This window comes from Lepidochelys kempii, chromosome 2 (genome assembly GCF_965140265.1).
Source record: "Lepidochelys kempii isolate rLepKem1 chromosome 2, rLepKem1.hap2, whole genome shotgun sequence".
NCBI classification, from domain to species: Eukaryota; Metazoa; Chordata; order Testudines; family Cheloniidae; genus Lepidochelys; species Lepidochelys kempii.
In genome coordinates, this window is record NC_133257.1 from 141,862,753 (window position 1) to 141,885,854 (window position 23,102).

The window sequence follows — 23,102 nt, forward strand, 5'->3', positions numbered from 1 at the left end:
CCATGGCTTTGAAGAATGCCATCACAAAATTTCTTACAACTGTTTTCTGATTACTTACTTGCTTAGTATTCAGTATGACTAGCAAGCTTCAGGATTTACAATGCACTACCTCTAAGCACAGCTGAAATTGCCAGTCTAAAAACCTCACAATACTAGAATTAATAATGTAAATACATCTCAGTAATATAAGTGTGTGGGGATTGGGGTGGAAGGGTGGGGGGGTCAGAGGAAGATCTTAAAGCTTCCTGAACTTCAGATGTTTGAAAACTTCAATGGTCCTTTAACATAAGCTACTGTAAAACTATTCTTAAAAATACCTACTGTTGGAAAGTATGGAAATGCAGAGATAAGGTACCCAAACGAGGAAGTTACCTTGTGCAGTAATGATGGTTCTTCTAGATGTGTGTCCCTATGGGTGCTCCACTTTAGGTGTCTGTGTGCCCCTGCACCTCTAATCAGAGATTTTTGGTAGCAGTGTCCCGTTGAGCCCATGCATGTGCTCTCCCTCCCTCGTGGTTTGCCTCAAGGCTATTTAGCACTGCACGGGTGGTGCTCCACAACCCCCTCACTTCCTTCTCTACCACAGAGCCCTATAGAGAACTCCAAAGTAGAGGAGAGGAGGGCGGGTTGTGGAGCACCCATAGGGACACACATCTCGAAGAACCATCGTTACTGCACAAGGTGAGTAACTTCCTCTTCTTCTTCGAGTAGTGTCCCTGTGGGTGCTCCACTTTAGGTGACTCCGGAGCATTACCCACCACTGGAGGCTGCGACTTTGGAGCAGAGTCTTTTACTACAGAGAGTACTGTGGAGTCGAAGATGGTGCCAGCGGCCAAATCTTCAGTGATCGCATAAAGTTCTATAAAAGTATGAACAGAGGCCCCAATCATTGCTCTATAGATTGGGGAGATAGGGGTATCCCTATGGAATGTGATGTGATCTCATGGAGTGAGTATGGACGGAAGCAAGTTGTGCCCTTGCTAAGTGATTAATGCAACTGGAAACCCATTTGGATAGTCTTTGAGCAGATATCACAGAGCTTTTGGATCTTTCTGTGGACGAAAGGAAGAGTTTAGGGGATTTCCTGAAGTTCTTAGTCCTGTTCAAGTAGAATGCTAATGTCCTTCTAATATCTAGCATATGCACAATTGTCTCCCAGTTGTCACAATGTGGTTTTGGGAAAAAACAGGGAGTTGGATCTTTGATTCATATGGAAAGTGCAGAAAAAGTAGGGAGAAACTTGGGATATGGCCTTAGAGTTGTTTTTATTTATTTATTTAAAGACAAAGGCCGTGAATGATGGGTGTGCCATCAGTGCCGCTATTTCTCCTATGTGCCTAGTTGAGGTGATGGCAATTAGAAATGCTGTCGTCATGGACAGGTGTAAGAGAGAACAAGTTGCCCTGGACTCGGAGGGAGGTCTAGTCCAAGCCCTGAGAACTAGATTAAAGTCCCAGGCTGGAGCGGGTGGTGTCACATGGGGGAAGAGAGTCCCAATGCCCTTAAAGAGTGTACACATTAGTGGTTGAGTAAACTCCAAGTGAGAAGCCATTTTCGCCATGAGATGTACCTTGAGGGAGCTGAGTGAGAGTTTAAAATGTAGTGCAAAATCAGAGGGAGTAAAGATGAGGTTGGGTCTGTCCATTTGGAATGGGACAAACTTGGAGTTGTTTCCATTTTGTAGCTAGGTATGTCGAGTGGTCAACTTGTGGTTGTGTTGCAACATGTGTTTCAGCTTGTCAGAGCATTCTGCTGCTAAGCCTTGGAACAAAGAAAGATCCAAGCCTGGAGGCAGAGGACCCATGGCTTGGGGTGAAGGGTCAGCCCATTGTTTTGAGAGAGCGGGTAAGGAATGGGCTGACGTCAGAGGAACAGGAGGGCATATTGCCATCTGTGTCAGGTAAGGGAGCCAGACTTGTCATAGTCAAGAAGGGCAATCACAATAACTCTCGCTTTGTTTCATTGAATTTTCAACAGAATCTTGGATAGGGTAAAAAACTGGGAAAACGTATACAAGAGGACCCTGTCTGCTGGGAAGATGAGGGCAACTGCAAGTGAATGTTTCCCCAAAGGGTGGCTGTATCTTGAAACACCTGTGAATTCAGTATACACTCATTGTCGAGAGAAAATTCCAACTAAGACTGTTGGTTATCCCATTCTGTATCCCTTGCAGACAGACAGCTGAGATGAGCACATTGTGATGGGTGCATCAATTCCAAAGTTTGAATGCTGTCTTGCAGAGAGAGGGAGATCTGGCAGCTCCTTGGCAGTTTATACAAAACACACAGGTCACATTAAGTCCATCATAACTTTTGTGTGTTGTTTTTGATGAGAGGCAGAGTTTATGCACAGGCACTCCTGACAGCCCCTAACCCCAAAAGAGTGATGTGGAAGGTCATTTCTCTGGAAGGCTATTTGTCCTGAACCTTGTTGTTGTGTAGGTGAGCTCCCCAGCATATTAGGGAGACGTGTCCCAGGGTGGTGAATGTGGGTAGTGAGAGGAGCGCTCTCGCTTGTACTGCATCAGGTTGGTGCTGATAAAGTCCAGTCACTGTACTGGGGTTAGTATGCCATTACAATGAACTGAACCTTGGAGACTACCCTGTGTGGAGCAGTCTGTACCTATAATGATCCTGCCCCAAAGGTAAGCAGTAGGAAATCTCCTGTATGATGGTTGTATTGAGATATGGAAGTAGGCACCCTGTAAGTTCAGGGCTAGAAATCAATCTCTTTGCTCTAGAACTGGTCCTAACTGCTGTGAAGTAAGGTAAGGTGACTTCTGAGTGGGGTGACAGGTGTATAGATGGCAGCTGATACTGTAAGGTATCGTTGTTCAGGCCCCCAACCAGCTCATCAAAGTGCTTATAAGAGGCAGTTTGAGAGGTCATGGACTGGGGTGCAGACTGTTCTCACTTTTGAGCCCTGGGCCTCTTACACTGTGGCTCATAACAGCACAGAGATGGTGATTATTGAGAAGATTGTGATCAGTGGTGTGGTTGAGAGGTATATCTTCTCTTCTGTTCCACAGTGTAGATTCCTAAGGAGTGTAGTGCGGTCCGAGAATCCTTCAAGATGTGGAGAGAAAATCTGTCTTCTCCGCAAAGAGTTTGGCCCTTCAAATTGGAAGTCTGTAGCTCTTTGGGAAATCTAGAGAGGTGTAGCGAACAAAAAAAAAAACCCCACAACCCACCTCAGTACCACTGTCATGGAGACTGGGCGGGCAGCTGTAACAGCTACATCCAGTGGTGTCTCTAGGACCGGTCTGGCTATTAACTGACCTTCTCTAAGAATGGTCTGAATCTGTTCTTTTTGTGTTTCCAGTAATGTTTCAGAAACATCCTGGGTTTCCCAAGATTAACAAAATTGTTTTGGCCATGACAGTTTGGTAATTTATGACTCTAAACAGTAATGTTGTTGATGAATATGCCATCTTGCGAAGCCAGATCATATGGAGTTGACTTGGCATTATGTTGCTTGCTTCATGCATTAACCACATCCACTATGATGGAGTTGGGTTGCGAATGTTGAAAACAAAGCCTGCCTCTTTGGGTAGAGATGTGGGGTTGTTTTGTTTACACTCTGTTGCTGGTTGGTGCGATGGAGGCTGGCTCTGCCAGATGATTTTGGTAGGATCTAGAATCAGCTCATTAATTGGGAGGACAGTTCTAGATGAGAAGGTAGTGTGCAGAATTTCCACCAACTTGTGATGTGTATCTGCCACCTCCTGTAAGGGAATCTGCAGCTCGTCTGCCACCCTCTTGGTAAGATCCAGAAAGTTCTTAAATCTTCACCTAGTGATGAGGAGTGGGCAGCACAGTCTCATCTGGGAGAGATGAGGAGAAGTGGGCTGAAGAGGTAGCTTCCTCTTCAGGTGTGGTTTTGTTTTGTTTTGTTTGTTTTTCCCCTTCCCCCTTCTTTCCTGTTCTGAAAAAGCTGTCTCCTGTTCTGGCTCAGGTGCTCTCCTGCCCTGGCTCAGGTGCCAGGCTGTAGCAAACCATCTGGTGGATTCTCCCTGAGAGACACCAGAGACGGTCGCGCCATGTGTGTGTATATACCCGAAAAGTTACAATATAGCCTTGGGAGGGAGAGGCAGGAAGGCAGGCACGGGCGGTTGGCATGATGGAATTGGGGATGACCCTTATAGTGTGGTGGTGGGCCACCTTGAGGGGCCAGGGAATGATCTTCTCCTGGCCAGTGTCAGATTCGTCAGTGGGTAAGGGTGCTGCTGACTGGGGTATTGGCAGTATACAGCCCAGTGCTAAGAGCAATTCTGGGTGCGGGGATGTGTTTGATACCGGGGTCCTGGTACCAAGTAATGGGGATTGTGGTTCTTCCCCAATCATCAGGTCTCCAGGGTACCAGAGCTCATGCAGTACCATGGGTTCATTTGGTACCACAGAGGAGGGTCTGTGGTACATTGTCAGTACCAATAGTTGGGCAGAGCACTCCCTAAATGAGAGTTTTGCCCAGTACAAAAAGTTTGTTGGTGCCACTTTTTTAGAGACGGTATGGTAATTGTCTCTCCCTGGGTACTGAGGCCACAGGTCTCCAGAGTATCCGAGCACCTGTGTTACCATGGGCTCATCCGGAACCCCAGAGGAGTGTCTGTAGTCGGTATCAATGGTTGGGAAGGTGCAGAACACTTCCTAGATGGGAGTTTTGTTGCATCTGGTACTGAAGGGTTTCTCTATGCCGCTCTTTTAGAGATGGTACAAAGAAAGAAAAGGAGTACTTGTGGCATCCGATGAAGTGAGCTGTAGCTCACGAAAGCTCATGCTCAAATAAATTGGTTAGTCTCTAAGGTGCCACAAGTCCTCTTTTTCTTTTTGCGAAGACAGACTAACACGGCTGTTACTCTGAACCCTGTCAGAGATGGTACAGTAACTGTCCCCTCTCCTTTGGGGATGGCACTGTTGCCTCAGAGCGTGAGGGTGGAAGCCTCTGGTGTCTTGGTGCCCAAGCAGAGCTCACAGCAGGGCTTCTCCGTGTCGAGATGGTAGGATAACTGTGCCTGCTCGGTACAGAGTAGAGCTCAGAGCAGCACAGAGCTCACAGAAGCCCCTTGTCGGTGGGGAGAGCAGAGCTCAGAGCAGGGCAGAGCTCACAGCAGGAAGCCCCATGCTGAACCAGAGCTGCCGCTTAGCTCGCAGCAGGAGGTTCCTCTGCTGGTATTGTCCTACCAAGATGGCTGCACTGGGGAACACCCCTCTGGCTGGCCAGTTGCTCGGAGGAGCCTTTCCAGGGGGAGTCTGCTTGTGGCTTCTTCTTTCTCTCTCTCTCTCTCCTCCTCTTCACCACTCGACCCCTTTGAAAGTGAAGGCTCCGGGGATGATCCGGGGTCACCACCCGCCGGAGTCCCCTGCAGACTGAAGTGTTTTCTCTATCGGGAAGAATTTTAACTTCAGCTCCTGGCTCCTGTGAGGCTGCAGTTTTAGGTGTGGCAGGTAAAGCACTTCTGTGAGGGTCTCCCAGGCACAGTGAGAGTGTCTGGCCATTATAGGAACTGACTCCTGGCAGGAGAGGCACCGCTTGGAGCAGAGAGATCCAGGCAAGCCTCTGGGCAGAGGGTATCATCCTCTAGCAGGGAGGAATATGCAGAAAAACATCGTCTTTTCTTTTTAACTGAAAAAAAAACAATTATGAGTCTACTAGATGTCTGGGGCGGGGGGGGGGGGTGGAGAATGCCCCCGGACAGGGAAGGAAAGTGAAATTCTTTTCCTTTTTCTCTTTTCTTTTTAAACCAAAGGAATAAAATAAATAAAACAAAACACTAGCCTGAGTACTTTTAGGGAGAACAAAGGTAACAAAACAAACACTACTTATGCTAATGACACAGATAAGGAAGGGACAACTGCTCGTTCTGTAGAGAAGGAAGTGAGCGGGGGTTCTCCCTTGCAGTGCTAAATAGCCTGGAGGCAGACCACAAGGGAAGGAGAGCACATGCGGGGGCTCAACAGGAGACTGCTACCAAAAATCTCCGCTTAGAGGTGCAGGGGCACACAGACACCTAAAGTGGAGCACCCATAGGGACACTACTCAAAGAAGAACATTAGCTTTCCCTTGTACCCTTGTATCACTACTAAATTCACAAGATAAACTTATTCCTGCATACTGCACATTTTCAGCATTAACAATATGATACATATCCTTGCTAGGCTTTACCTGACTTAAGAAGTCTCAGGAAAATTTTCCATCTCTTTCCTGTTTGAACTCTGACAGGGCTAGAGACACCAAACTGAAGCCAGAGATCCCCAGGGGTTACCTCCTGTGTATGCCCCAAAAGACACTTTGACTCTCAGGATATAGGTAATAACTCATTTGCATGTATATGTTTTTGCTTGCTTTAATCTGTAAATAACTCTCACTTCTTTTTCCTATTTAATAAATCTTTAGATAGTTCATTACAGGATTGGCTACAAGCCTGTCTTTGGTGAAAGATCTAGGGTAACAATTGATCTGGGGTAAGTGACTGGTCTCTTGGAACTGGAAACAACCTGAATATGGTGTGATTTTTGGTGTAAGTGACCATTTATCACGAAGTCCAACTTGCCTGGGTGACAAGATAGACTGGAGAGGTCAAGGTCATTGTCTGTGACTCCATGGTAAGACTGTTATAGTGATCAAGGAGTTCACACTTGTTACTGGGTTGGTGAAATCTGATTATAGAACACACCACCAGTTTTTTTGGGGGGGCGTGGGGGGGGGGTCTGCCCTGTTTTTGACAGTCTGCCCTGAAGCTGGTACTCTCAGTGTTGAGCTACTCCAGACAGTGTGACATATGGTATATCTACATTTGAGGTGGGACTGTGATTTCTAGTTCGCATAGATGTACCCATGGTACCTCTGCTCAAACTAGCATGCTAAACATATCGGTGTAGCCCGGGCAGCACAGGGGGTGACTTGGGCTATCTGCCTAGCGTGTGCCCAGGGGGACCATGTGGATAGCCGAAGCCACTACCTATGCAACCCCAGCTACATTGATGTTTTTAGCACATTAGCTTTAAGTCTACATGAGCTGGGAATCACAGAGCTGAAATGTAGATGTACCCTCAGGGTAAAAGACTATCAAAGGTGTGAAGTGGTTCTTAAAGTGTATATGTGTTATGTTTTTCCTGGGGAGTTGGCTAAGTGTGTGACTGAATCTTACAGTACCAAGAGCCAGTGTGAGCATGTGCATATTGAGGCATTGCTCAAAGAGGGTAGAGGGAAGGTGGCTTGTGCTACCTTTATGTCCTTTGATAGTGTTAGGTGGAATCCTGGTGGGTGACAGTGACTGGGTTGTAAAAGGAGGTGAAGAATTTGGACATTTCCACAACTGTGAGGCTGGCAGAGTAAAGGTATTTATGTTAATGGGGTGTATTGGGGCACTGTTGAAAGAGCATGGGCATGACGACATACTGCCAAGCAACCTTAACTCTTTGTTAACATAGTTCTTTGCCATTGAATTTCATAGTTTTTTTAACAGGTAAACATATGGTGTTGGTAGGTGTTAGTGGTCATTTAGACAGCTGTACATATCATGTCCTGGGACTTGCATACTGAGCGCCCCCCACCGCCCCATGTAAACACACATACACACACCAGCCCTGCTTCACCACACATCCCTATTCATGGCCCTGACCCATTCACTGCATTCCCCCCTCCAACTTGGCCCCTCCCCAATGCTGTATACAGGCCCCCCACCACAAGCAGGGAACTCATCTCCCTGAAATCTTCACTCCCTGACATACAAACATTTCTATTATTGTTAATTCCCCCCCCCCACCCCCACAGCCTGGCTCACATGCAGTCCCTGGAGTGAAGGACAACTATATGACAGTGGAATGGTGTTTCTGGTCACATTTCTGAACGGTTGGAGGGTGGAGTTTGTGGCAGGGCTGGGGAGAGAAATCACAGACAGGATTTCTGCTCCACAATACTGACTGTTTTATGTTTACGAGAAAGTATTTCTATGCCATACAGCACACATTTTTCAGTCAGCGAAGAACCTTCCAATTTCTCAATGAATGTTCTTCCACCACTTACTCATAGCAGTGCTGGGGTGCACTGGCAGCGCTGGAGGGGATTAAGCTACAGGAAGGTTTGGCTGCAGGGGATTGGGGCTCAGAGGGTTGGGGTGAATTGGCAGAGCTGGGGGTGCATTGAGATTGGGGTGGAGGGGCTGGGATGCACTAGCAGGGCTGTAGGGTGCCATGCCTTCCTCACTTAAGTCCCCAACTTACTTATCTACTTCTCATGGATGATGCAAGTCTAAACCAATGAATGCTTGTAATTTCTGCTGAGCTGCTCAGATGGAAATTCAAGAGCAGTGTCAAGTACTATTGTAACAATAATAATAATTAATAAATAAAACTGCTTCACTTCTGTATTTACAAGACATTCAGAAATTGTTTTCATTTGTATCAATAGCTCCACCATGCCGCTCAATAAAGTAAATACTGGAAAGGCCCAGCTTTCCAGAGATTTACTGCTATCCCATTCAGAGCAAGAAGTACTGATGAAGCAAAGAATTTCAAATACCTGCCAACATTAAGGCTCTGACACATTCAGTTCGGCCTTGCATTGCAGATTTCATCAGTGCTGTGAATCCAAATACATTCCTCTTCTCAACATCAAGACCAGGAAAATAGTTCAACAAGTGGTTTGTAATGGTTATATGCCCTGTAGAAGGATAAAACAAGGGAGAGAAGAGTTATCGCTACTGAAAAATATTAGAGTTAAGAATCACTCTGAGGTTTAGAAAAGGAGGACTGGTGGCACCTGAGAGACTAACCCATTTATTTGAGCATGAGCTTTCATGAGCTACAGCTCACTTCATCGGATGCATCCGATGAAGTGAGCTGTAGCTCACGAAACCTTATGCTCAGATAAATGGGTTAGTCTCTCAGGTGCCACCAGTCCTCCTTTTCTTTTTGCGAATACAGACTAACACGGCTGCTACTCTGAAATCTGAGGTTTAGACTGCTTGAAACTTTTGAAACTGCTTGAAACTTGAAACTGCTTGAAATTGACCACTAGCAGCTATCAAATATGCAAGCCATGGCTACTTAATACTATACCATTCTCTCACACCCTTTTTCACATGCTGCAGTCATTAGCATTTACTCTTAAAGTGTCATGATGGTCTGACTGGAGCATGGGAACAGGAGCCTAGAATTCCCGGGTTCTAATCCCAGCTCTGACATTGACTCTGAGTGTGGCTTTCCCCTCTATAAAAACTGATGTAATAACACTCCTACTTACCCACCTCAGCGGTTGTTTGTGGGGAATAGCTAAGAACCACATTGTGGCATGTCATAGTAAGACTTTCCTGTACCAGTTACCCATACAGTGGACAGTAGCACAGAGGGAAGAATAGCCTGTGTGGGGCTACTATGTGTCCCCCAATTCATACTGGTGGGACAGGATAGGGAATAGGTGGAGCTGTGTGGTTCCAGCACCTGCAGTGTGCCGGCCAGCACAGCAGCACTAGGGGATGTGGGCTGTGCCAGTTATAGGGCTGGAATGGAGGAAGCCAAAACACAGAATCATCAGGGTCTGCTATTAGGGCCGTGCAAAGACATTCTGCCCCATACACTGGGCTTGTGGGAAAACCAAACTGACCCCTAAAACTCTTTGAAAATGGAAGGTCTGATGCAAGTGTGAAGTTATTCATTGTACGCACATATTGTCAAAGAACTGGACAAGATACTGCCATGGAGATATGCAGACAGCTGGTTCCTGTTCTCTAAAATCATCGAGTTTGATTAATTTCTGGTTGCACAAGACAGAGCTGAAAATCTCAACAGAACTTTGGGTGGGTTGATATTAGACAAAGGGATTATTTGTGTTCTCTTTTTGCTCTTTTTCACCATTTCTTTCCCTGCCTGGCTGTGGAGAGCCACTGGGCCACTCACTAGCAATAGGCCAGTGGGGCAGCTTTACTGGCTTCACAGTAAAATCAATGTGACTGATGTTCTGCTGTCAAGTTTTACTCTCCAAAAATGGCCATTGCTGCCTTTCATTTCCTTTGGTTTGTGTGCCACTGTCACTGGTGTCAGCAGGGATATGAAAAGCACTGGAAGACTATCACTGGCTAAAATAATAAGTGTTACAGAGCTAACAGCCTGAAGACCAATTAAAACATCAAGCCCTTACAACTGGACTAACAGAAGATGACAAACATCTAGTGCCATTATGACTCATTCAAAACAGTTTTCCCTTCACTTGTCATTTATTTTATGATGGTTTGATGGTTTGTATAATAATGCAGTCTGTCAGGCAGCTGCAACAATCACAGCTTAACTACTGTGAGCTGTAAAAAACGTACTGTCATCTCACTCTGCAGTCCAGTTGGATATTCTGCGATGCATGGCTGTCAAGTATATCCAGAAATGTTACTGAAGCAGATTGTAATTCACACAGAGCAATTTTTAAAAGAAATTTGTCGCAGCACATTTGGTGCAGTTTTCCTCAGCAGTTGTTTGCACCAACACAGTCCTACACTTCTTCTGGAAGGCAGGAAAAGCAAAATTTTTGCCAGTTAAATGGTTTTAGATAGATCTGTAGTCGTAGTGTTAACAATGTTTTCAGTCTCAGCCTTCTCTGAGGTTTGCCAAATCCCACCAACCCATTTGTGTAACCGGAAACTTCCTTGAAACTCAAGCAATTTCATAGACAACCTAAAACAGGAGTTTAAATTGTGCGAGAATCAAAGAAATTGAAGGCCAAATGCATAGTGGTTCTGCACCTTGTGTCATCACTTAGTTCAGTACAAAGTGAGTGCAAACTAGGTGTAAAAAAATACCAAATTAGAATTGCAATGATTTACGCTCATTTTCAACTGGACCCATAACATGAACCAATGCCCCAATTCTGCTCATGTTGCAGTCGATGGCACAACTCCTATTGACTTCAGTGGAAGCAGGATCAAGCCACAAATAAGGACAATGAAGACAATTAACACTAATGGAATCTCTGTGCCCAGAAGGTTTGCAGGACTGGCCTCTTGATCTGTAAGTATCTCTCTGCATAATCTGAAGGCCTCAATGTAGCAGAAACACTTCTGTTCAACCAGGGATATCTAGAGAACATCAGAATAGTGAGGATATTTAAAACAATAACATTACATACAAATAAATGAATTTTTAAAAAATCTCTATGTTAATTACTGTTAAAGATGCTCTTCATGTTGCTAAAAATATAACTACAGTTTGGGCTAGTTGACACAGATGGGGAATGGGGTGGGGGAAATCATAGTCAAAGCTCCCCAGGGGATTGGATCTAACTTCAAGTGAAGACAAAAAAATAGCAGCAAAGTAACAAAGAAAATTAAGACCTTAAAGTCTATGATTCTAAGCAGAGCTGTGTGGAACTCAGCTGTTCAATATCACAGGGATTCATGCAAACCTCTTCAATTTCAATCCACAGGGGTTTATGTACCCTGAGGTTTGCTTCAAATTTTAGGTTCAAAGAAACACAGACTCAAAATAAAACAGTCATAAATGTCAAATTTCACATTATGTTTAGTTCAACCTGTCATGGTTTTCATACAAAGCCATGAATTTGACCCAGGTTCTCTTGAAAAGTTTATCAGTGTTTCAGTGAACCTAGGTGAACTCTAGAGAGTTTGTACCTAACCTGAAACCAGGTGAGTATTGTGTGATTTCAGGTTTGCTACAAAAGCTTCATGAAGCTCTAAAAAGAAGTTACCATGGTTATATTTGAATTGCATGCTATTGCTGACTATTAATGACAGATGTAAAGTCTGATCCATAGTGGCAGTAACCTTGGGCTGCTATACATACAGTAGTTTAGTGGGAGTGGGAGAAAGTCACAGCACTGAGAAGGTGTGAAAGGGGATTGCGAATGAGGAAGCATGGCACTAGGAAGCTGCAGAATGGGGGGGAAATACTTTCTAACATCAAAGAGTGTGTCGGTCTGTATGCTTGGTGTGCTTCCTAACAAGAATACTATGTGCAGTGTACAGTTCTTTGTCCTGTGTGGGGGTAGGGACATGTGGTGTCACGAGTCTCCCTCCCCCAATTTCTGCCATGGTGGGAGTCTGGCTGAGTGCGCCTGAGCGGGACGTGCCTGGGAAAGGCACCAACACCAGCACCAAGCACTCCCGCTCAGTCCTGCTAGGAGACACCTGGAGCAGGGAAGAGAGATGGGGCTGGCAGCACAGCAACATCAGAGGAGGTATGGGGAAGCCCTCTGAATCCCGTCTCTTCTTTGCTCGCAGCTGCAGTAACCTGCTTGGTGGTAGGAATCAGAGCCCGCTCTGGCCCGCAGGGGGGAGGCAATGGGAGAAGTAAGTTAGGAAGGAGCTCTCTGAGGGGAGTGGGCTCAAGAGGGCATGGGAGGTGCAGGGGGAGCGGGAAAGGGCCCAGAGGTGACGCATGCATGGAAAGGGGTGGTCATGTGCCCGCCCCAACCTTTAAATTGTGCTCCCCAGCCACCATCAAGAGTTATGGGTTGTCTCTGTGCATGTCTCTTATTTAAAAACCTGGAGAGAGATTGTTGTCCAGCTCAAGTATCTGTTTTTCATTCACTCCATGACTAGCTTGGAGAGAACCTGTACAATTTATACAGTATTACTTGCTTATGGAAACCTTGTGCTGTTTAATTTCTTATGCATTGCATTAAATACAACTAAACTCACTTTTTCCAAGGATGGTACTGTTTCACCTTGCAAAGTGGTGCACAGCACAAGACCCAGTAACTTTTTAAAGACACCACAATAGAGGCTCAACTTAAATGTATACCCGAAATTAAAAAACATAGTAAGGGAATCAAAAAAAGTGTCACTGTGCCAAAGTAAAAGAAGCAGTGAGAGGCAAAAAGGCATCCTTTAAGAAGTGGAAGTTAAATCCTAGTGAGGAAAACAGAAAGGAGCATAATAGTGAAAAATACAATTAGGAAGGCCAAAAAAGAATCTGAAGAACAGCTAGCCAAAGACTCAAAAAATAATAGCAATTTTTTTTAAGTACATCAGAAACAGGAAGCCTACTAAAGAACAAGCAGGACCATTGGACGATTGAGCTTTTAAAAGATCACTCAAGGATGATAAGGCCATTGCAGAGAAACTAAATGAATTCTTTGCATTGGTCTTCACAGTTGTCGTTGTGAGGGAGATTCCCAAACCTGAGCCATTCTTTTTAGGAGACAAATCTGAGCAACTGTCCCAGATTGAGGTGTCATTAAAGGAGGTTTTGTAACAAATTGTTAAACTGAGCAGTAATAAGTTACCAGGACCAAATGGTATTCACTCAAGAGTTCTGAAAGAACTCAAATGTGAAATTGCAGAACTTCTAACTGTGATATGTAACCTATCATTTCAATCAGCTTCTGTACCAGATGACTGGAGGATAGCTAATGTGAAGCCTTTTTTTAAAAGGCTCCAGAGGTGATCCCAGCAATTACAGGCCAGTAAGCCTAACTTCAGTACCGGACAAACTGGTTGAAACTATAGTAAAGAGCAGAATTATCAGACACATAGATGAACAACCTGGAAAAAGGGGTAAACAGCGAGGTGGCAAAATTTGCAGATTATACAAAACTACTCAAGATAGTTAAGTCCAAAGCAGACTGCGAAGAATTACAAAGGGATCTCACAAAACTGGGTGACTGGGAAAGAAAATGGCAGATGAAATTCACTGTTGATAAATGCAAAGTAATGCACATTGGAAAACATAATCCCAACTATACATATAAAATGATGGGGTCTAAATTAGCTGTTACCGTTCAAGTAAAAGATCTTGGAGTCATTGTGGAGTTCTCTGAAAACATCCACTCAATGTGCAGTGCTAGTCAGACAAGCTAGCAGAATGTTGGGAATCTTTAAGAGAGGGATAGATAATAAGACGGGAATATCATATTGCCTGTATATAAATCCATGTGTGATGCTCTGTACCTCGGGGGAACACCCAGCACCCCCATGTTCATCCTTGTAAAATGATTATGTGGTATCCAATGCAAAGTTTGTCATGTCGGGTGTCTTCAGAAGGCTTATGATGCACTAAGCATTGTTGTTACAGTAATGTTATAGTAAGGTTATAGGTTATAATTTCATGTATGTAGTTATGAGGCTGAAAATGTAGCCTCGTGGCTTAAAATAAGCCCAGGCAAAAACTCTCTGTGATGGGTTGGGTCACAGAGACCCCCTTGGGACTGCCACCTGATGTGCTGAGACTACCTCTGACCCCATTTTCCCTGCCAGCTTGGGACTCCAGTACCCTGCCTTGTTGAGCCAGACACGCTAGCCTGCTGCAAACACAGACCCAGGTCTGAACCACGTCCCCCACAAGCAGCAGACTTAAGTGAAAACAGCTTAAGAAGTGCTCCTGCCTCTAGCACCCAGATACCCAGTTCCCAATGGGGTCCAAACCCCAAATAAATCTGTTTTACTCTGTATAAAGCTTATACAGGGTAAACTCATAAATTGTCCACCCTCTGTAACACTGATAGAGAGATATGCACAGCTGTTTGCTCTCCCAGGAATTAATTACTTACTCTGGATCAATTAATAAGCAAAAAGTGATTTTATTAAGTATAAAAAATAGGATTTAAGTGGTTCCAAGTAATGACAGACAGAACAAAGTAAATTACCAAGCAATATAAAACAAAAACACGCAAATCTAAACCTAATACAGTAGGAAAATAATACATCACCCTCAGAGATGTTCCAATAAGCTTCTTTCTCAGACTAGACTCCTTCCTAGTCTGAGTCCAGCAATCACTCACACCCCTGTAGTTACTGTCCTTTGTTCCAGTTTCTTTCAGGCATCTCTTTGGGGTAGAGAGGCTATCTTTTGAGCCAGCTGAAAACAAAATGGAGGAGTTTCCAGGGCCTTTTATATTCTCTCTTGTGGGTGTAAACCCCTTTGTTCTTCTGTGCAAAATCACAGTAACAAGATGGAGTCTGTAGCCACCTGGGCAAGTCACATGTGTATGAATGATTCAGCTTTTTCCAGGCTGACGCCATTACTTATATGTCAGTTTGAACAGTCCCAGGAAAGCTCAGATGTGGATTGGCATCTCCCAAAGTCCATTGTCAGTTAAGTGTTTCTTGATTGGGCACTTACTGAGAAGAGTCCTTTCTCAAGAAGCTCACCAAATGCTTCACTGAGGCTATTTAAAATCAAACAAGTACATAGCCAATAGTCATAACTTCAAATACAAAAATGTTACACACATACAGACAACATAATCACAACCAACAAACTACAACCTTTCCATAGACACCCCACTTGGCCTCCTCTGTACAAGAATTGGTGCAACCATAGGACCCTGGTTGCAACAATGATCTATATGGTCACTGTTTATGTCAATAATGTCACATTCTCCAAGAGCTGAGAGGCAGTTCATACCTCATCAGGGCATATATAGGACAAACCCAGCCCAGCCTCACAGGAACAAAGAGCGCCGGCCTAGGCAGCAACAAAAGAATCTGTTGGACTCTCGAAGGAATCACCCCCCTTCCTTTGGTCAGTTTGGAACTGTGATGAGGTAATGTTCACCTGGCACTGAAGGGGGGGAGCAAAGCCAAGAGGGAAGAAAGAACATGACAAAAGGGAGAGACGTTTTCCATGCTCTTCCTCTCTCTTCCACCTATATTTACAGACACCACACCAAGTGACTGAAGCGCTGATCAAAGGGGAGAGCCTGGTTGAAGACCAACCAGCCAGCCTGTGCTGAGAAATATCTAAGTTTGTAAGAGCACTGAAAGTGTTAAGATCGGCTTAGAATGTGTTTTGCTTTTATTTCATTTGACCAAATCTGACTTGTTATGCTTTGACTTATAATCACTTAAAATCTATCTTTATAGTTAATAAATTTCTTTGTTTATTCTACCTGAAGCAATGTGTTTACTTTGAAGCATTTCAGAGACTCCCCTTGGGATAACAAGCCTGGTACATATCAATGTCTTTGTTAAATTGACGAACTCATATAAGTGTGTGGTGTCCAGTGGACATAACTGGACACTGCAAGACGGAGGTTCCTAGGGTTGTATCTGGGACCAGAGATATTGGCTAGTGTCATTTGGTTGCACAATCCAAGAAGCAGCTTACATGCTAGAGGTTGTGTGTGAACAGTCCAGGAGTGGGGGTTCTCACAGCAGAGCAGGGTAAGGTTGGCTCCCAGAGTCAAGGATTGGAGTGACCTAGCAGATCACTGGTCCAGATAACACCAGAGGGGAACGTCACACCAATGTATGCCCACATATTGAATACTGCGTGCAAATGTGATCGTCGCCCCTTCTCAAAAAAGTATATTGGAACTGGAAAAGGTTCTGAAAAGGGAACAAAAATGATTAGGGGTATAGAACAGCTTCCATCTGAGGAGAAATTAAAAAGTCTGGGACTTTTTAGCTTGGAAAAGAGAGGACTAAAGGGGAATATGATAGAGGTCTATAAAATCATGACAGGTGTGGAGAAAGTAAATAAGGAAGTGTTGTTTACTCCTACTCATAACACAAGAACTAGGGGTCACCAAATAAAGGCAGCAGGTTTAAAACAAAAAAAAAGGAAGTATTTTTTCACACAACACACAGTCAACCTGTGGAACTCATTACCAGAGGAGGTTGTAAAGGCCAAGGCTATAACAGGGTTCAAAAAAGAACTACATACATGCATGGAGGATAGGTCCATCAATGGTTATTAGCCAGAGTGGCAGGGATGGTGTCCCTAGCCTCGGTATTGCCACAACCTGAGAATGGATGACAGGAAATGGATCATTTGATGATTAAGTTTAGAAGCGTGAGCAACAAGGGTGATGTCGTGGTGGGACTATGCTATAAACCACTGGATCAGGGGGATCAGGTGGATAAGGCTTTCTTCCGGCAACTAACAGAAGTTACTAGATTGCAGGCCCTGGTTCTCATGGGAGACTCCAATCACCCTGATATCTGCTGGGAGAGCAATACAGTGGTGCACAGACAATCCAGAAAGTTTTTGGAAAGTGTAGGGGACAATTTCCTGGTGCAAGTGCTGGAGGAACCAACTAGGGGCAGAGGTCTTCTTGACCTGCTACTCACAAACCGGGAAGAATTAGTAGGGGAAGCAAAAGTGGATGGGAACCTGGGAGGCAGTGACCATGAGATGGTCGAGTTCAGGATCCTGATACAGGGAAGAAAGGAGAGCAGCAGAATACGGACCCTGGACTTCAGAAAAGCAGAATTTGACAACCTCAGGGAACTGATGAGCAGGATCCCCTGGGAGAATAACATGAGGGGGAAAGGAGTCCAGGAGAGCTGGCTGTATTTTAAAGAATCTTTATTGAGGTTACAGGGACAAACCATCCCGATGTGTAGAAAGAATAGTAAATATGGCATGCGACCAGCTTGGCTTAACAGTGAAATCCTTGCTGATCTTAAACACAAAAAAAGAAGCTTACAAGAAGTGGAAGATTGGACAAATAACCAGGGAAGAGTATAAAAATATTGCTTGGGCATGCAGGAGTGAAATCAGGAAGGCCAAATCACACCTGGAGGTGCAGCTAGCAAGAAATATTAAGAGTAACAAGAAGGGTTTCTTCACATATGTTAGCAACAAGAAGAAAGTCAAGGAAAGTGTGGGCCCCTTACTGAATGAGGGAGGCAACCTAGTGACAGAGGATGTGGAAAAAGCTAATGTACTCAATGCTTTTTTTTGCCTCTGTCTTCACGAACAAGGCCAGCTCCCAGACTGCTGCACTGGGCAGCACAGCATGGGGAGGAGGTGACCAGCCCTCTGTGAAGAAAGAAGTGGTTCAGGACTATTTAGAAAAGCTGGATGAGGACAAGTCCATGGGGCCAGATGCACTACTAAAGGAGTTGGCAGATGTGATTGCAGAGCCATTGGCCATTATCTTTGAAAACTCATAGCGATCGGGGGAGATCCCGGACAACTGGAAAAAAACTAATGTAGTACCCATCTTTAAAAAAGGGAAGAAGGAGGATCCTGGGAACTACAGGCCAGTCAGCCTCACCTCAGTCCCTGGAAAAATCATGGAGCAGGTCCTCAAGGAATCAATTCTGAAGCACTTAAAGGAGAGAAAAGTGATCAGGAACAGTCAGCATGGATTCACCAAGGGCAAGTCATGCCTGACTAATCTAAATTGCTTTCTATGACGAGATAACTGGCTCTGTGGATGAGGTGAAAGCAGTGGACGTGTTGTTCCTTGACTTTAGCAAAGCTTTTGACATGGTCTCCCACAGTATTCTTGCCAGCAAGTTAAAGAAGTATGGGCTGGATGAATGGATGATAAGGTGGATAGAAAGTTAGCTAGATTGTTGGGCTCAACGTGTAGTGATCAACGGCTCCATGTCTAGTTGGCAGCCGGTATCAAGTGAAGTGTCCCAAGGGTCGGTCCTCGGGCCAGTTTTGTTCAATATCTTCATTAATGATCTGGAGGATGGCGTGGATTGCACCCTCAGCAAGTTTGCAGATGACACTAAACTGGGAGGAGAGGTAGATACGCTGTAGGGTAGGGATAGGATACAGAGGGCCCTAGACAAATTAGAGGATTGGGCCAAAAGAAATCTGATGAGGTTCAACAAGGACAAGGGCAGAGTCCTGCACTTAGGACGGAAGAATCCCATGCACTGCTACAGACTAGGGACCGAATGGCTAGACAGCAGTTCTGCGGAAAAGGACCTAGGGGTTACAGTGGACGAGAAGCTGGATATAAGTCAACAGTGTGCCCTTGTTGCCAAGAAGGCCAATGGCATTTTGGGATGTATAAGTAGGGGCATTGCCAGCAGATTGAGAGACGTGATCATTCCCCTCTATTCGACATTGGTGAGGCCTCATCTGGAGTACTGTGTACAGTTTTGGGCCCCACACTACAAGAAGGATGTGGAAAAATTGGAAAACGTCCAGCGGAGGGCAACAAAAATGATTAGGGGACTGGAACACATGACTTATGAGGAGATGCTGAGGGAACTGGGATTGTTTAGTCTGCGGAAGAGAAGAATGAGGGGGGATTTGATAGCTGCTTTCAACTACTTGAAAGGGGGTTCCAAAGAGGATGGCTCTAGACTGTTCTCAGTGGTAGCAGATGACAGAACGAGGAGTAATGGTCTTAAGTTGGAGTGGGGGAAGTTTAGATTGGATATTAGGAAAAACTTTTTCACTAGGAGGGTGGTGAAGCACTGCAAAGGGTTACCTAAGGAGGTGGTGGAATCTCCTTCCTTAGAAGTTTTTAAGGTCAGGCTTGACAAAGTCCCTGGCTGGGATGATTTAGTTGGGGATTGGTCCTGCTTTGAGCAGGGAGTTGGACTAGATGACCTCCTGAGGTCCCTTCCAACCCTGATATTCTATCATTCTATGATTCTATGATTACCTGTTCTGTTCATTCCCTCTGAAGCATCTGGCATCGGCCACGGTTGGAAGACAGGATACTGGGCTAGATGGACCTTTGTCCTGACCCAGTATGGCTGTTCTTATGTAAATAGAGGAGTGTCTACACAGTATAAGTAATCAATCATAGCTTAACTCGTGCATGTGCCAAGCATATTTTTTGTGAAGTGTATCTGTGCCCTCAAAGACATGTTCTGTGACTCACTTTATGCCTGGCCGGGTCAGTCCACTAGAATGTCTTTCCTATTTGGTTTGACAGTGCCTGGTACAATGGGGTTGCAGTTTTGGTTGGGGCATCTAGGCACTGCTGAACTACTACAATAATAATAAATAATAATGTCAGCAGCAGCATGCAAATTCAGTCCACTATATGCAAAGGGTCCCCAGGCTATCTTTATTTAGAAATTATTTTTTTCCATCCATGCTTTACAAGGAAGGTAAATATCATTATCTCCATTTTACAGATGTGGGGACTGAGACAGGAAGGTGGAATGACTTTCCCCAAGAATACACATCATTTAGGTCTCTTGACTTCTAGTTCAGGGCCCTAAACGTTGGATTATGGCTGCCTTGTTGTTATTTCTGCATATAAGCAGGCATGATGCCCAGAGGTGCTGGAACAAATTGTATAGCGGGGGTGCTGAGATCCATTGAACCAAACTGTAAGCCCTGTATATGACGGAAACCGCTTCAAGCTAGGGGGTGTGGTAGCACCCCGAGCACCCCTCGTTCCAGCACCTGTGATGATGTCACTCACTCACTGTCCTGAAAATGTGTGTCACATCAAGAAGAAAAAAGGGAGAAAATCTGTTTTGAAACATCATAGTTGAAACATTGATTTGTGCCTGCAAATGTAGAGTCCAGTCCTGTAAGATATCAAGTGCCTCCTGACAGATCAGCAGAATGGAGACTGCTCAGCACATTCCATAACATTATCAATACTTTGTATGATTGGTCTTTACATCCTCATTTATGTAATGGAATTATTCTAATTTACAATTCTGTACTCCACTATTACTACATAACTGTGTTAGAGATTGATAGGTAGTTGGTCCATATAACACACTGGCATCCAGCAGATGTTTTGAAAGAGTGAGCAAATAAGGATTCCCACTGAATAACAGCACCTGTTATCATTCATGTCTGGCTGGAGCAATTGCTATCCTGCAGCAGCAATATTGTGCATCCAGACCCTGAGTTTTTAGTTGTATTATTATTACTTTATTTTATTGTTCCATTAACCTTTATTAAATAAAAGTTACTGTACTGTATCTTCCTCCCTTTTTTGCTTGTTTCCATTTTTTATTCCTTCATTACTTTTTCTTTCCCTTTACTCTATGTAGTATTCTTTCCTTCTGTTTTTGCATTGTTTTTCTTCCTAAAATTATTTTTTTCCTTCTCTTCCCCATATTTTTTCATCCTCTCATCCAACTTTCTTTTTCTCCTTTCACAACAATCTCTCCTTCATTACATTTTCACATTTCTTCCCCACTCTTTTGTCATTCGATTATTACCTCCATCCCCCTCAATCTCCCATCTAGGGTTGCCAACTTTCTAGTAGGACAAAACCAAACACCCCTGTGCGGCCCCTTCCCTGAAGCCCTTCTCCAAGGCTCTGCCCCTACTCACTCAATCCCCCCCTCCTTCCATTACTTGCTCTCCCCCACCCTCACTCACTTTCACTGGGCTGGGGCACGGGGTTGGGGTGCGGGAGAGGGACTCTGGGGTGGAGCCCAGGATGAAAGATTTGGGGTGAGGGAGAGGGCTCTGGGCTGGGGCAGGGAGTTGGGGTGCAGAAGGGTGTATGGGCTCTGGGCTGGGGGTGCGGGTTCCAGGGTGGGGCCAGGGATGAGGGTTTTGGGGTGCAGGGGGGGCTCTGGGCTGGAGCAGGGGGTTGGGCTCTGAGGTGGGGCCAGGGCCGAGGGGTTCAGAGTGCAGGAGGGGGTGAGGGCTCTGGCTGGAGGTTCGGGCTCTGGGGATGAGGGGTTTAGGGTGCAGGAGGGGGTGCAGGCTCCGGCTGAGGGTGTGGGCTCCAGGGTGGGGCTGGGGATGAGGGATTTGAGGTGCAGGAAGGGGCTGAGGCAGAGGGTTTGGTATTGGGGGGTGTGTGGGCTCTGGGAGGGAGTTTGGGTGCAGAAGAGGACTCTGGACTGGGGCAGAAGGTTGGGGAGCGGGGGCAGAGTGCAGAGCCTCCTTGGCTGCCCATGTGTCTAGGGGCTGCAGGGACCTGGAGGGCCATTTCCGGGAGCACATGGAGCTAGGGCAGGCAGGGAGCCTGCCTTAGCCCTGGGCCTCCCGCTGCACCACTGACTGAACTGACTTTTACCAGCCCGGTTGGCATCAGTCCCTTTTTGACCGGGCGTTGCGGTTGAAAACTGGACAGCTGGCAACCCTACCCCCATCCTTTCTTCACTGCCCCACTACACCCACCCACCCAATCTTGTTCCCCCTCTTAGAATTTATAAATGCATATTTAAAACCCTTTACCATCTTTTAGGCTGTGATGAATTTACAATTCTAGACAACAGGCACATTGTCTCTGAAAAGAAATGCTTTGGCTGGAAGAGATGCTGAGAGATGGGCAGGCAAGTTACAGAGGCATGCTGGCCATTTTTCAAACCTGTGATTTGCATGCCAAATTGGGTAGTTTGTAACTGCTTCTCAATATTACTAAGCTGAAAGTACAGCTCTCTCCCTATACTATTTCAAGGTTGTCCATCTAGAGAAACCCTTGAGCTGGATGCTATCTTTGCAAAGATGTACATCTTAAATTTCAAAAAGCAAATGAACATCAGTGAGCTGAATTCACTTCTCTGCTAAGACCTTTGCTAATCTCAGGTTTTAAAAGCAATTCTGCTGCCAGCATCTTGACAGATCCTGATGCTCAGATCAGAGTGTCAGAATAACCATAAAATTCTGCATATCAAAGAGTTTTCTTTCAACCTCAATCCACAAAATACAATAAACAAGTCCTTCATACAACCTCACTAAACACTGTAGGCCTGCTTATCATCTATATGTTTCCTTTGCTGAAATGCACACAAAAGATTTGTGGAGACTATGAAATTCCATAGAACCACCTTATCTACACGCAAGTACTGTTTGGATTCAGACCCTGTGAGAGCATTTCTGAGGATGCACATCTCAGCCATATATTTGAAATGTTTTATACAATCTTACAAATAAAATAGTCTGGATTTACTACTCTGTTTAGCTCATGAAAGAATAATTTCAGATGAAGATAACAATGATCTTGGTGTAATAATTACAGGCTTATTTTTTTTTAAATTGCTATTTCAATGGCCTGGGAGTTTCTTCCACTGATTATTTTAAATGGGAATACCATGCAGTTAGGAAAAATCAATTACTGATAATAGTTTGAAATACAATGAATTAACTCAGACCATGGCCACAAGTACTGCTTCATGGCATATTTAAAGTAGGGAGCTTTGCAGAGCAGCCACTTGGAGTTTGGCTCACATGTTCACTAAGCACAATTCATTAAATCTGGCCTTCTGTTTAGAAGCTAGACTTGGGCAGGTAGTTCTGCAATATTTATTTAATTATAGAACTCCTCAGCCTACCATTCATTTTTGGTGGTACTGCTCACACATCTCCCATATGGGGGAATGCACAGAGGCCCTCAAAAAAGAAAGGTCAGTTACTTACCGGTAACTGCAAAAAGAAAAGGAGTACTTGTGGCCCCTTGGACACTAACAAATTTATTTGAGCATAAGCTTTCGTGAGCTACAGCTCACTTCATCGGATGCATGTAGTGGA

At 44.8% G+C, this 23,102-nt stretch overlaps 1 protein-coding gene across 1 annotated transcript in view; it reads right to left on the reverse strand.

Moving 5' to 3' along the window:
- Window positions 1–23,102, reverse strand: part of ANKRD33B (ankyrin repeat domain 33B) — a 105,427-nt gene that overhangs the window by 6,235 nt on the left and 76,090 nt on the right. The window contains exon 3 of the mRNA XM_073332340.1: window positions 8,521–8,661. Coding sequence (XP_073188441.1) covers window positions 8,521–8,661 — 141 coding nt within the window. The remainder of the gene's footprint in view (window positions 1–8,520; window positions 8,662–23,102) is intronic.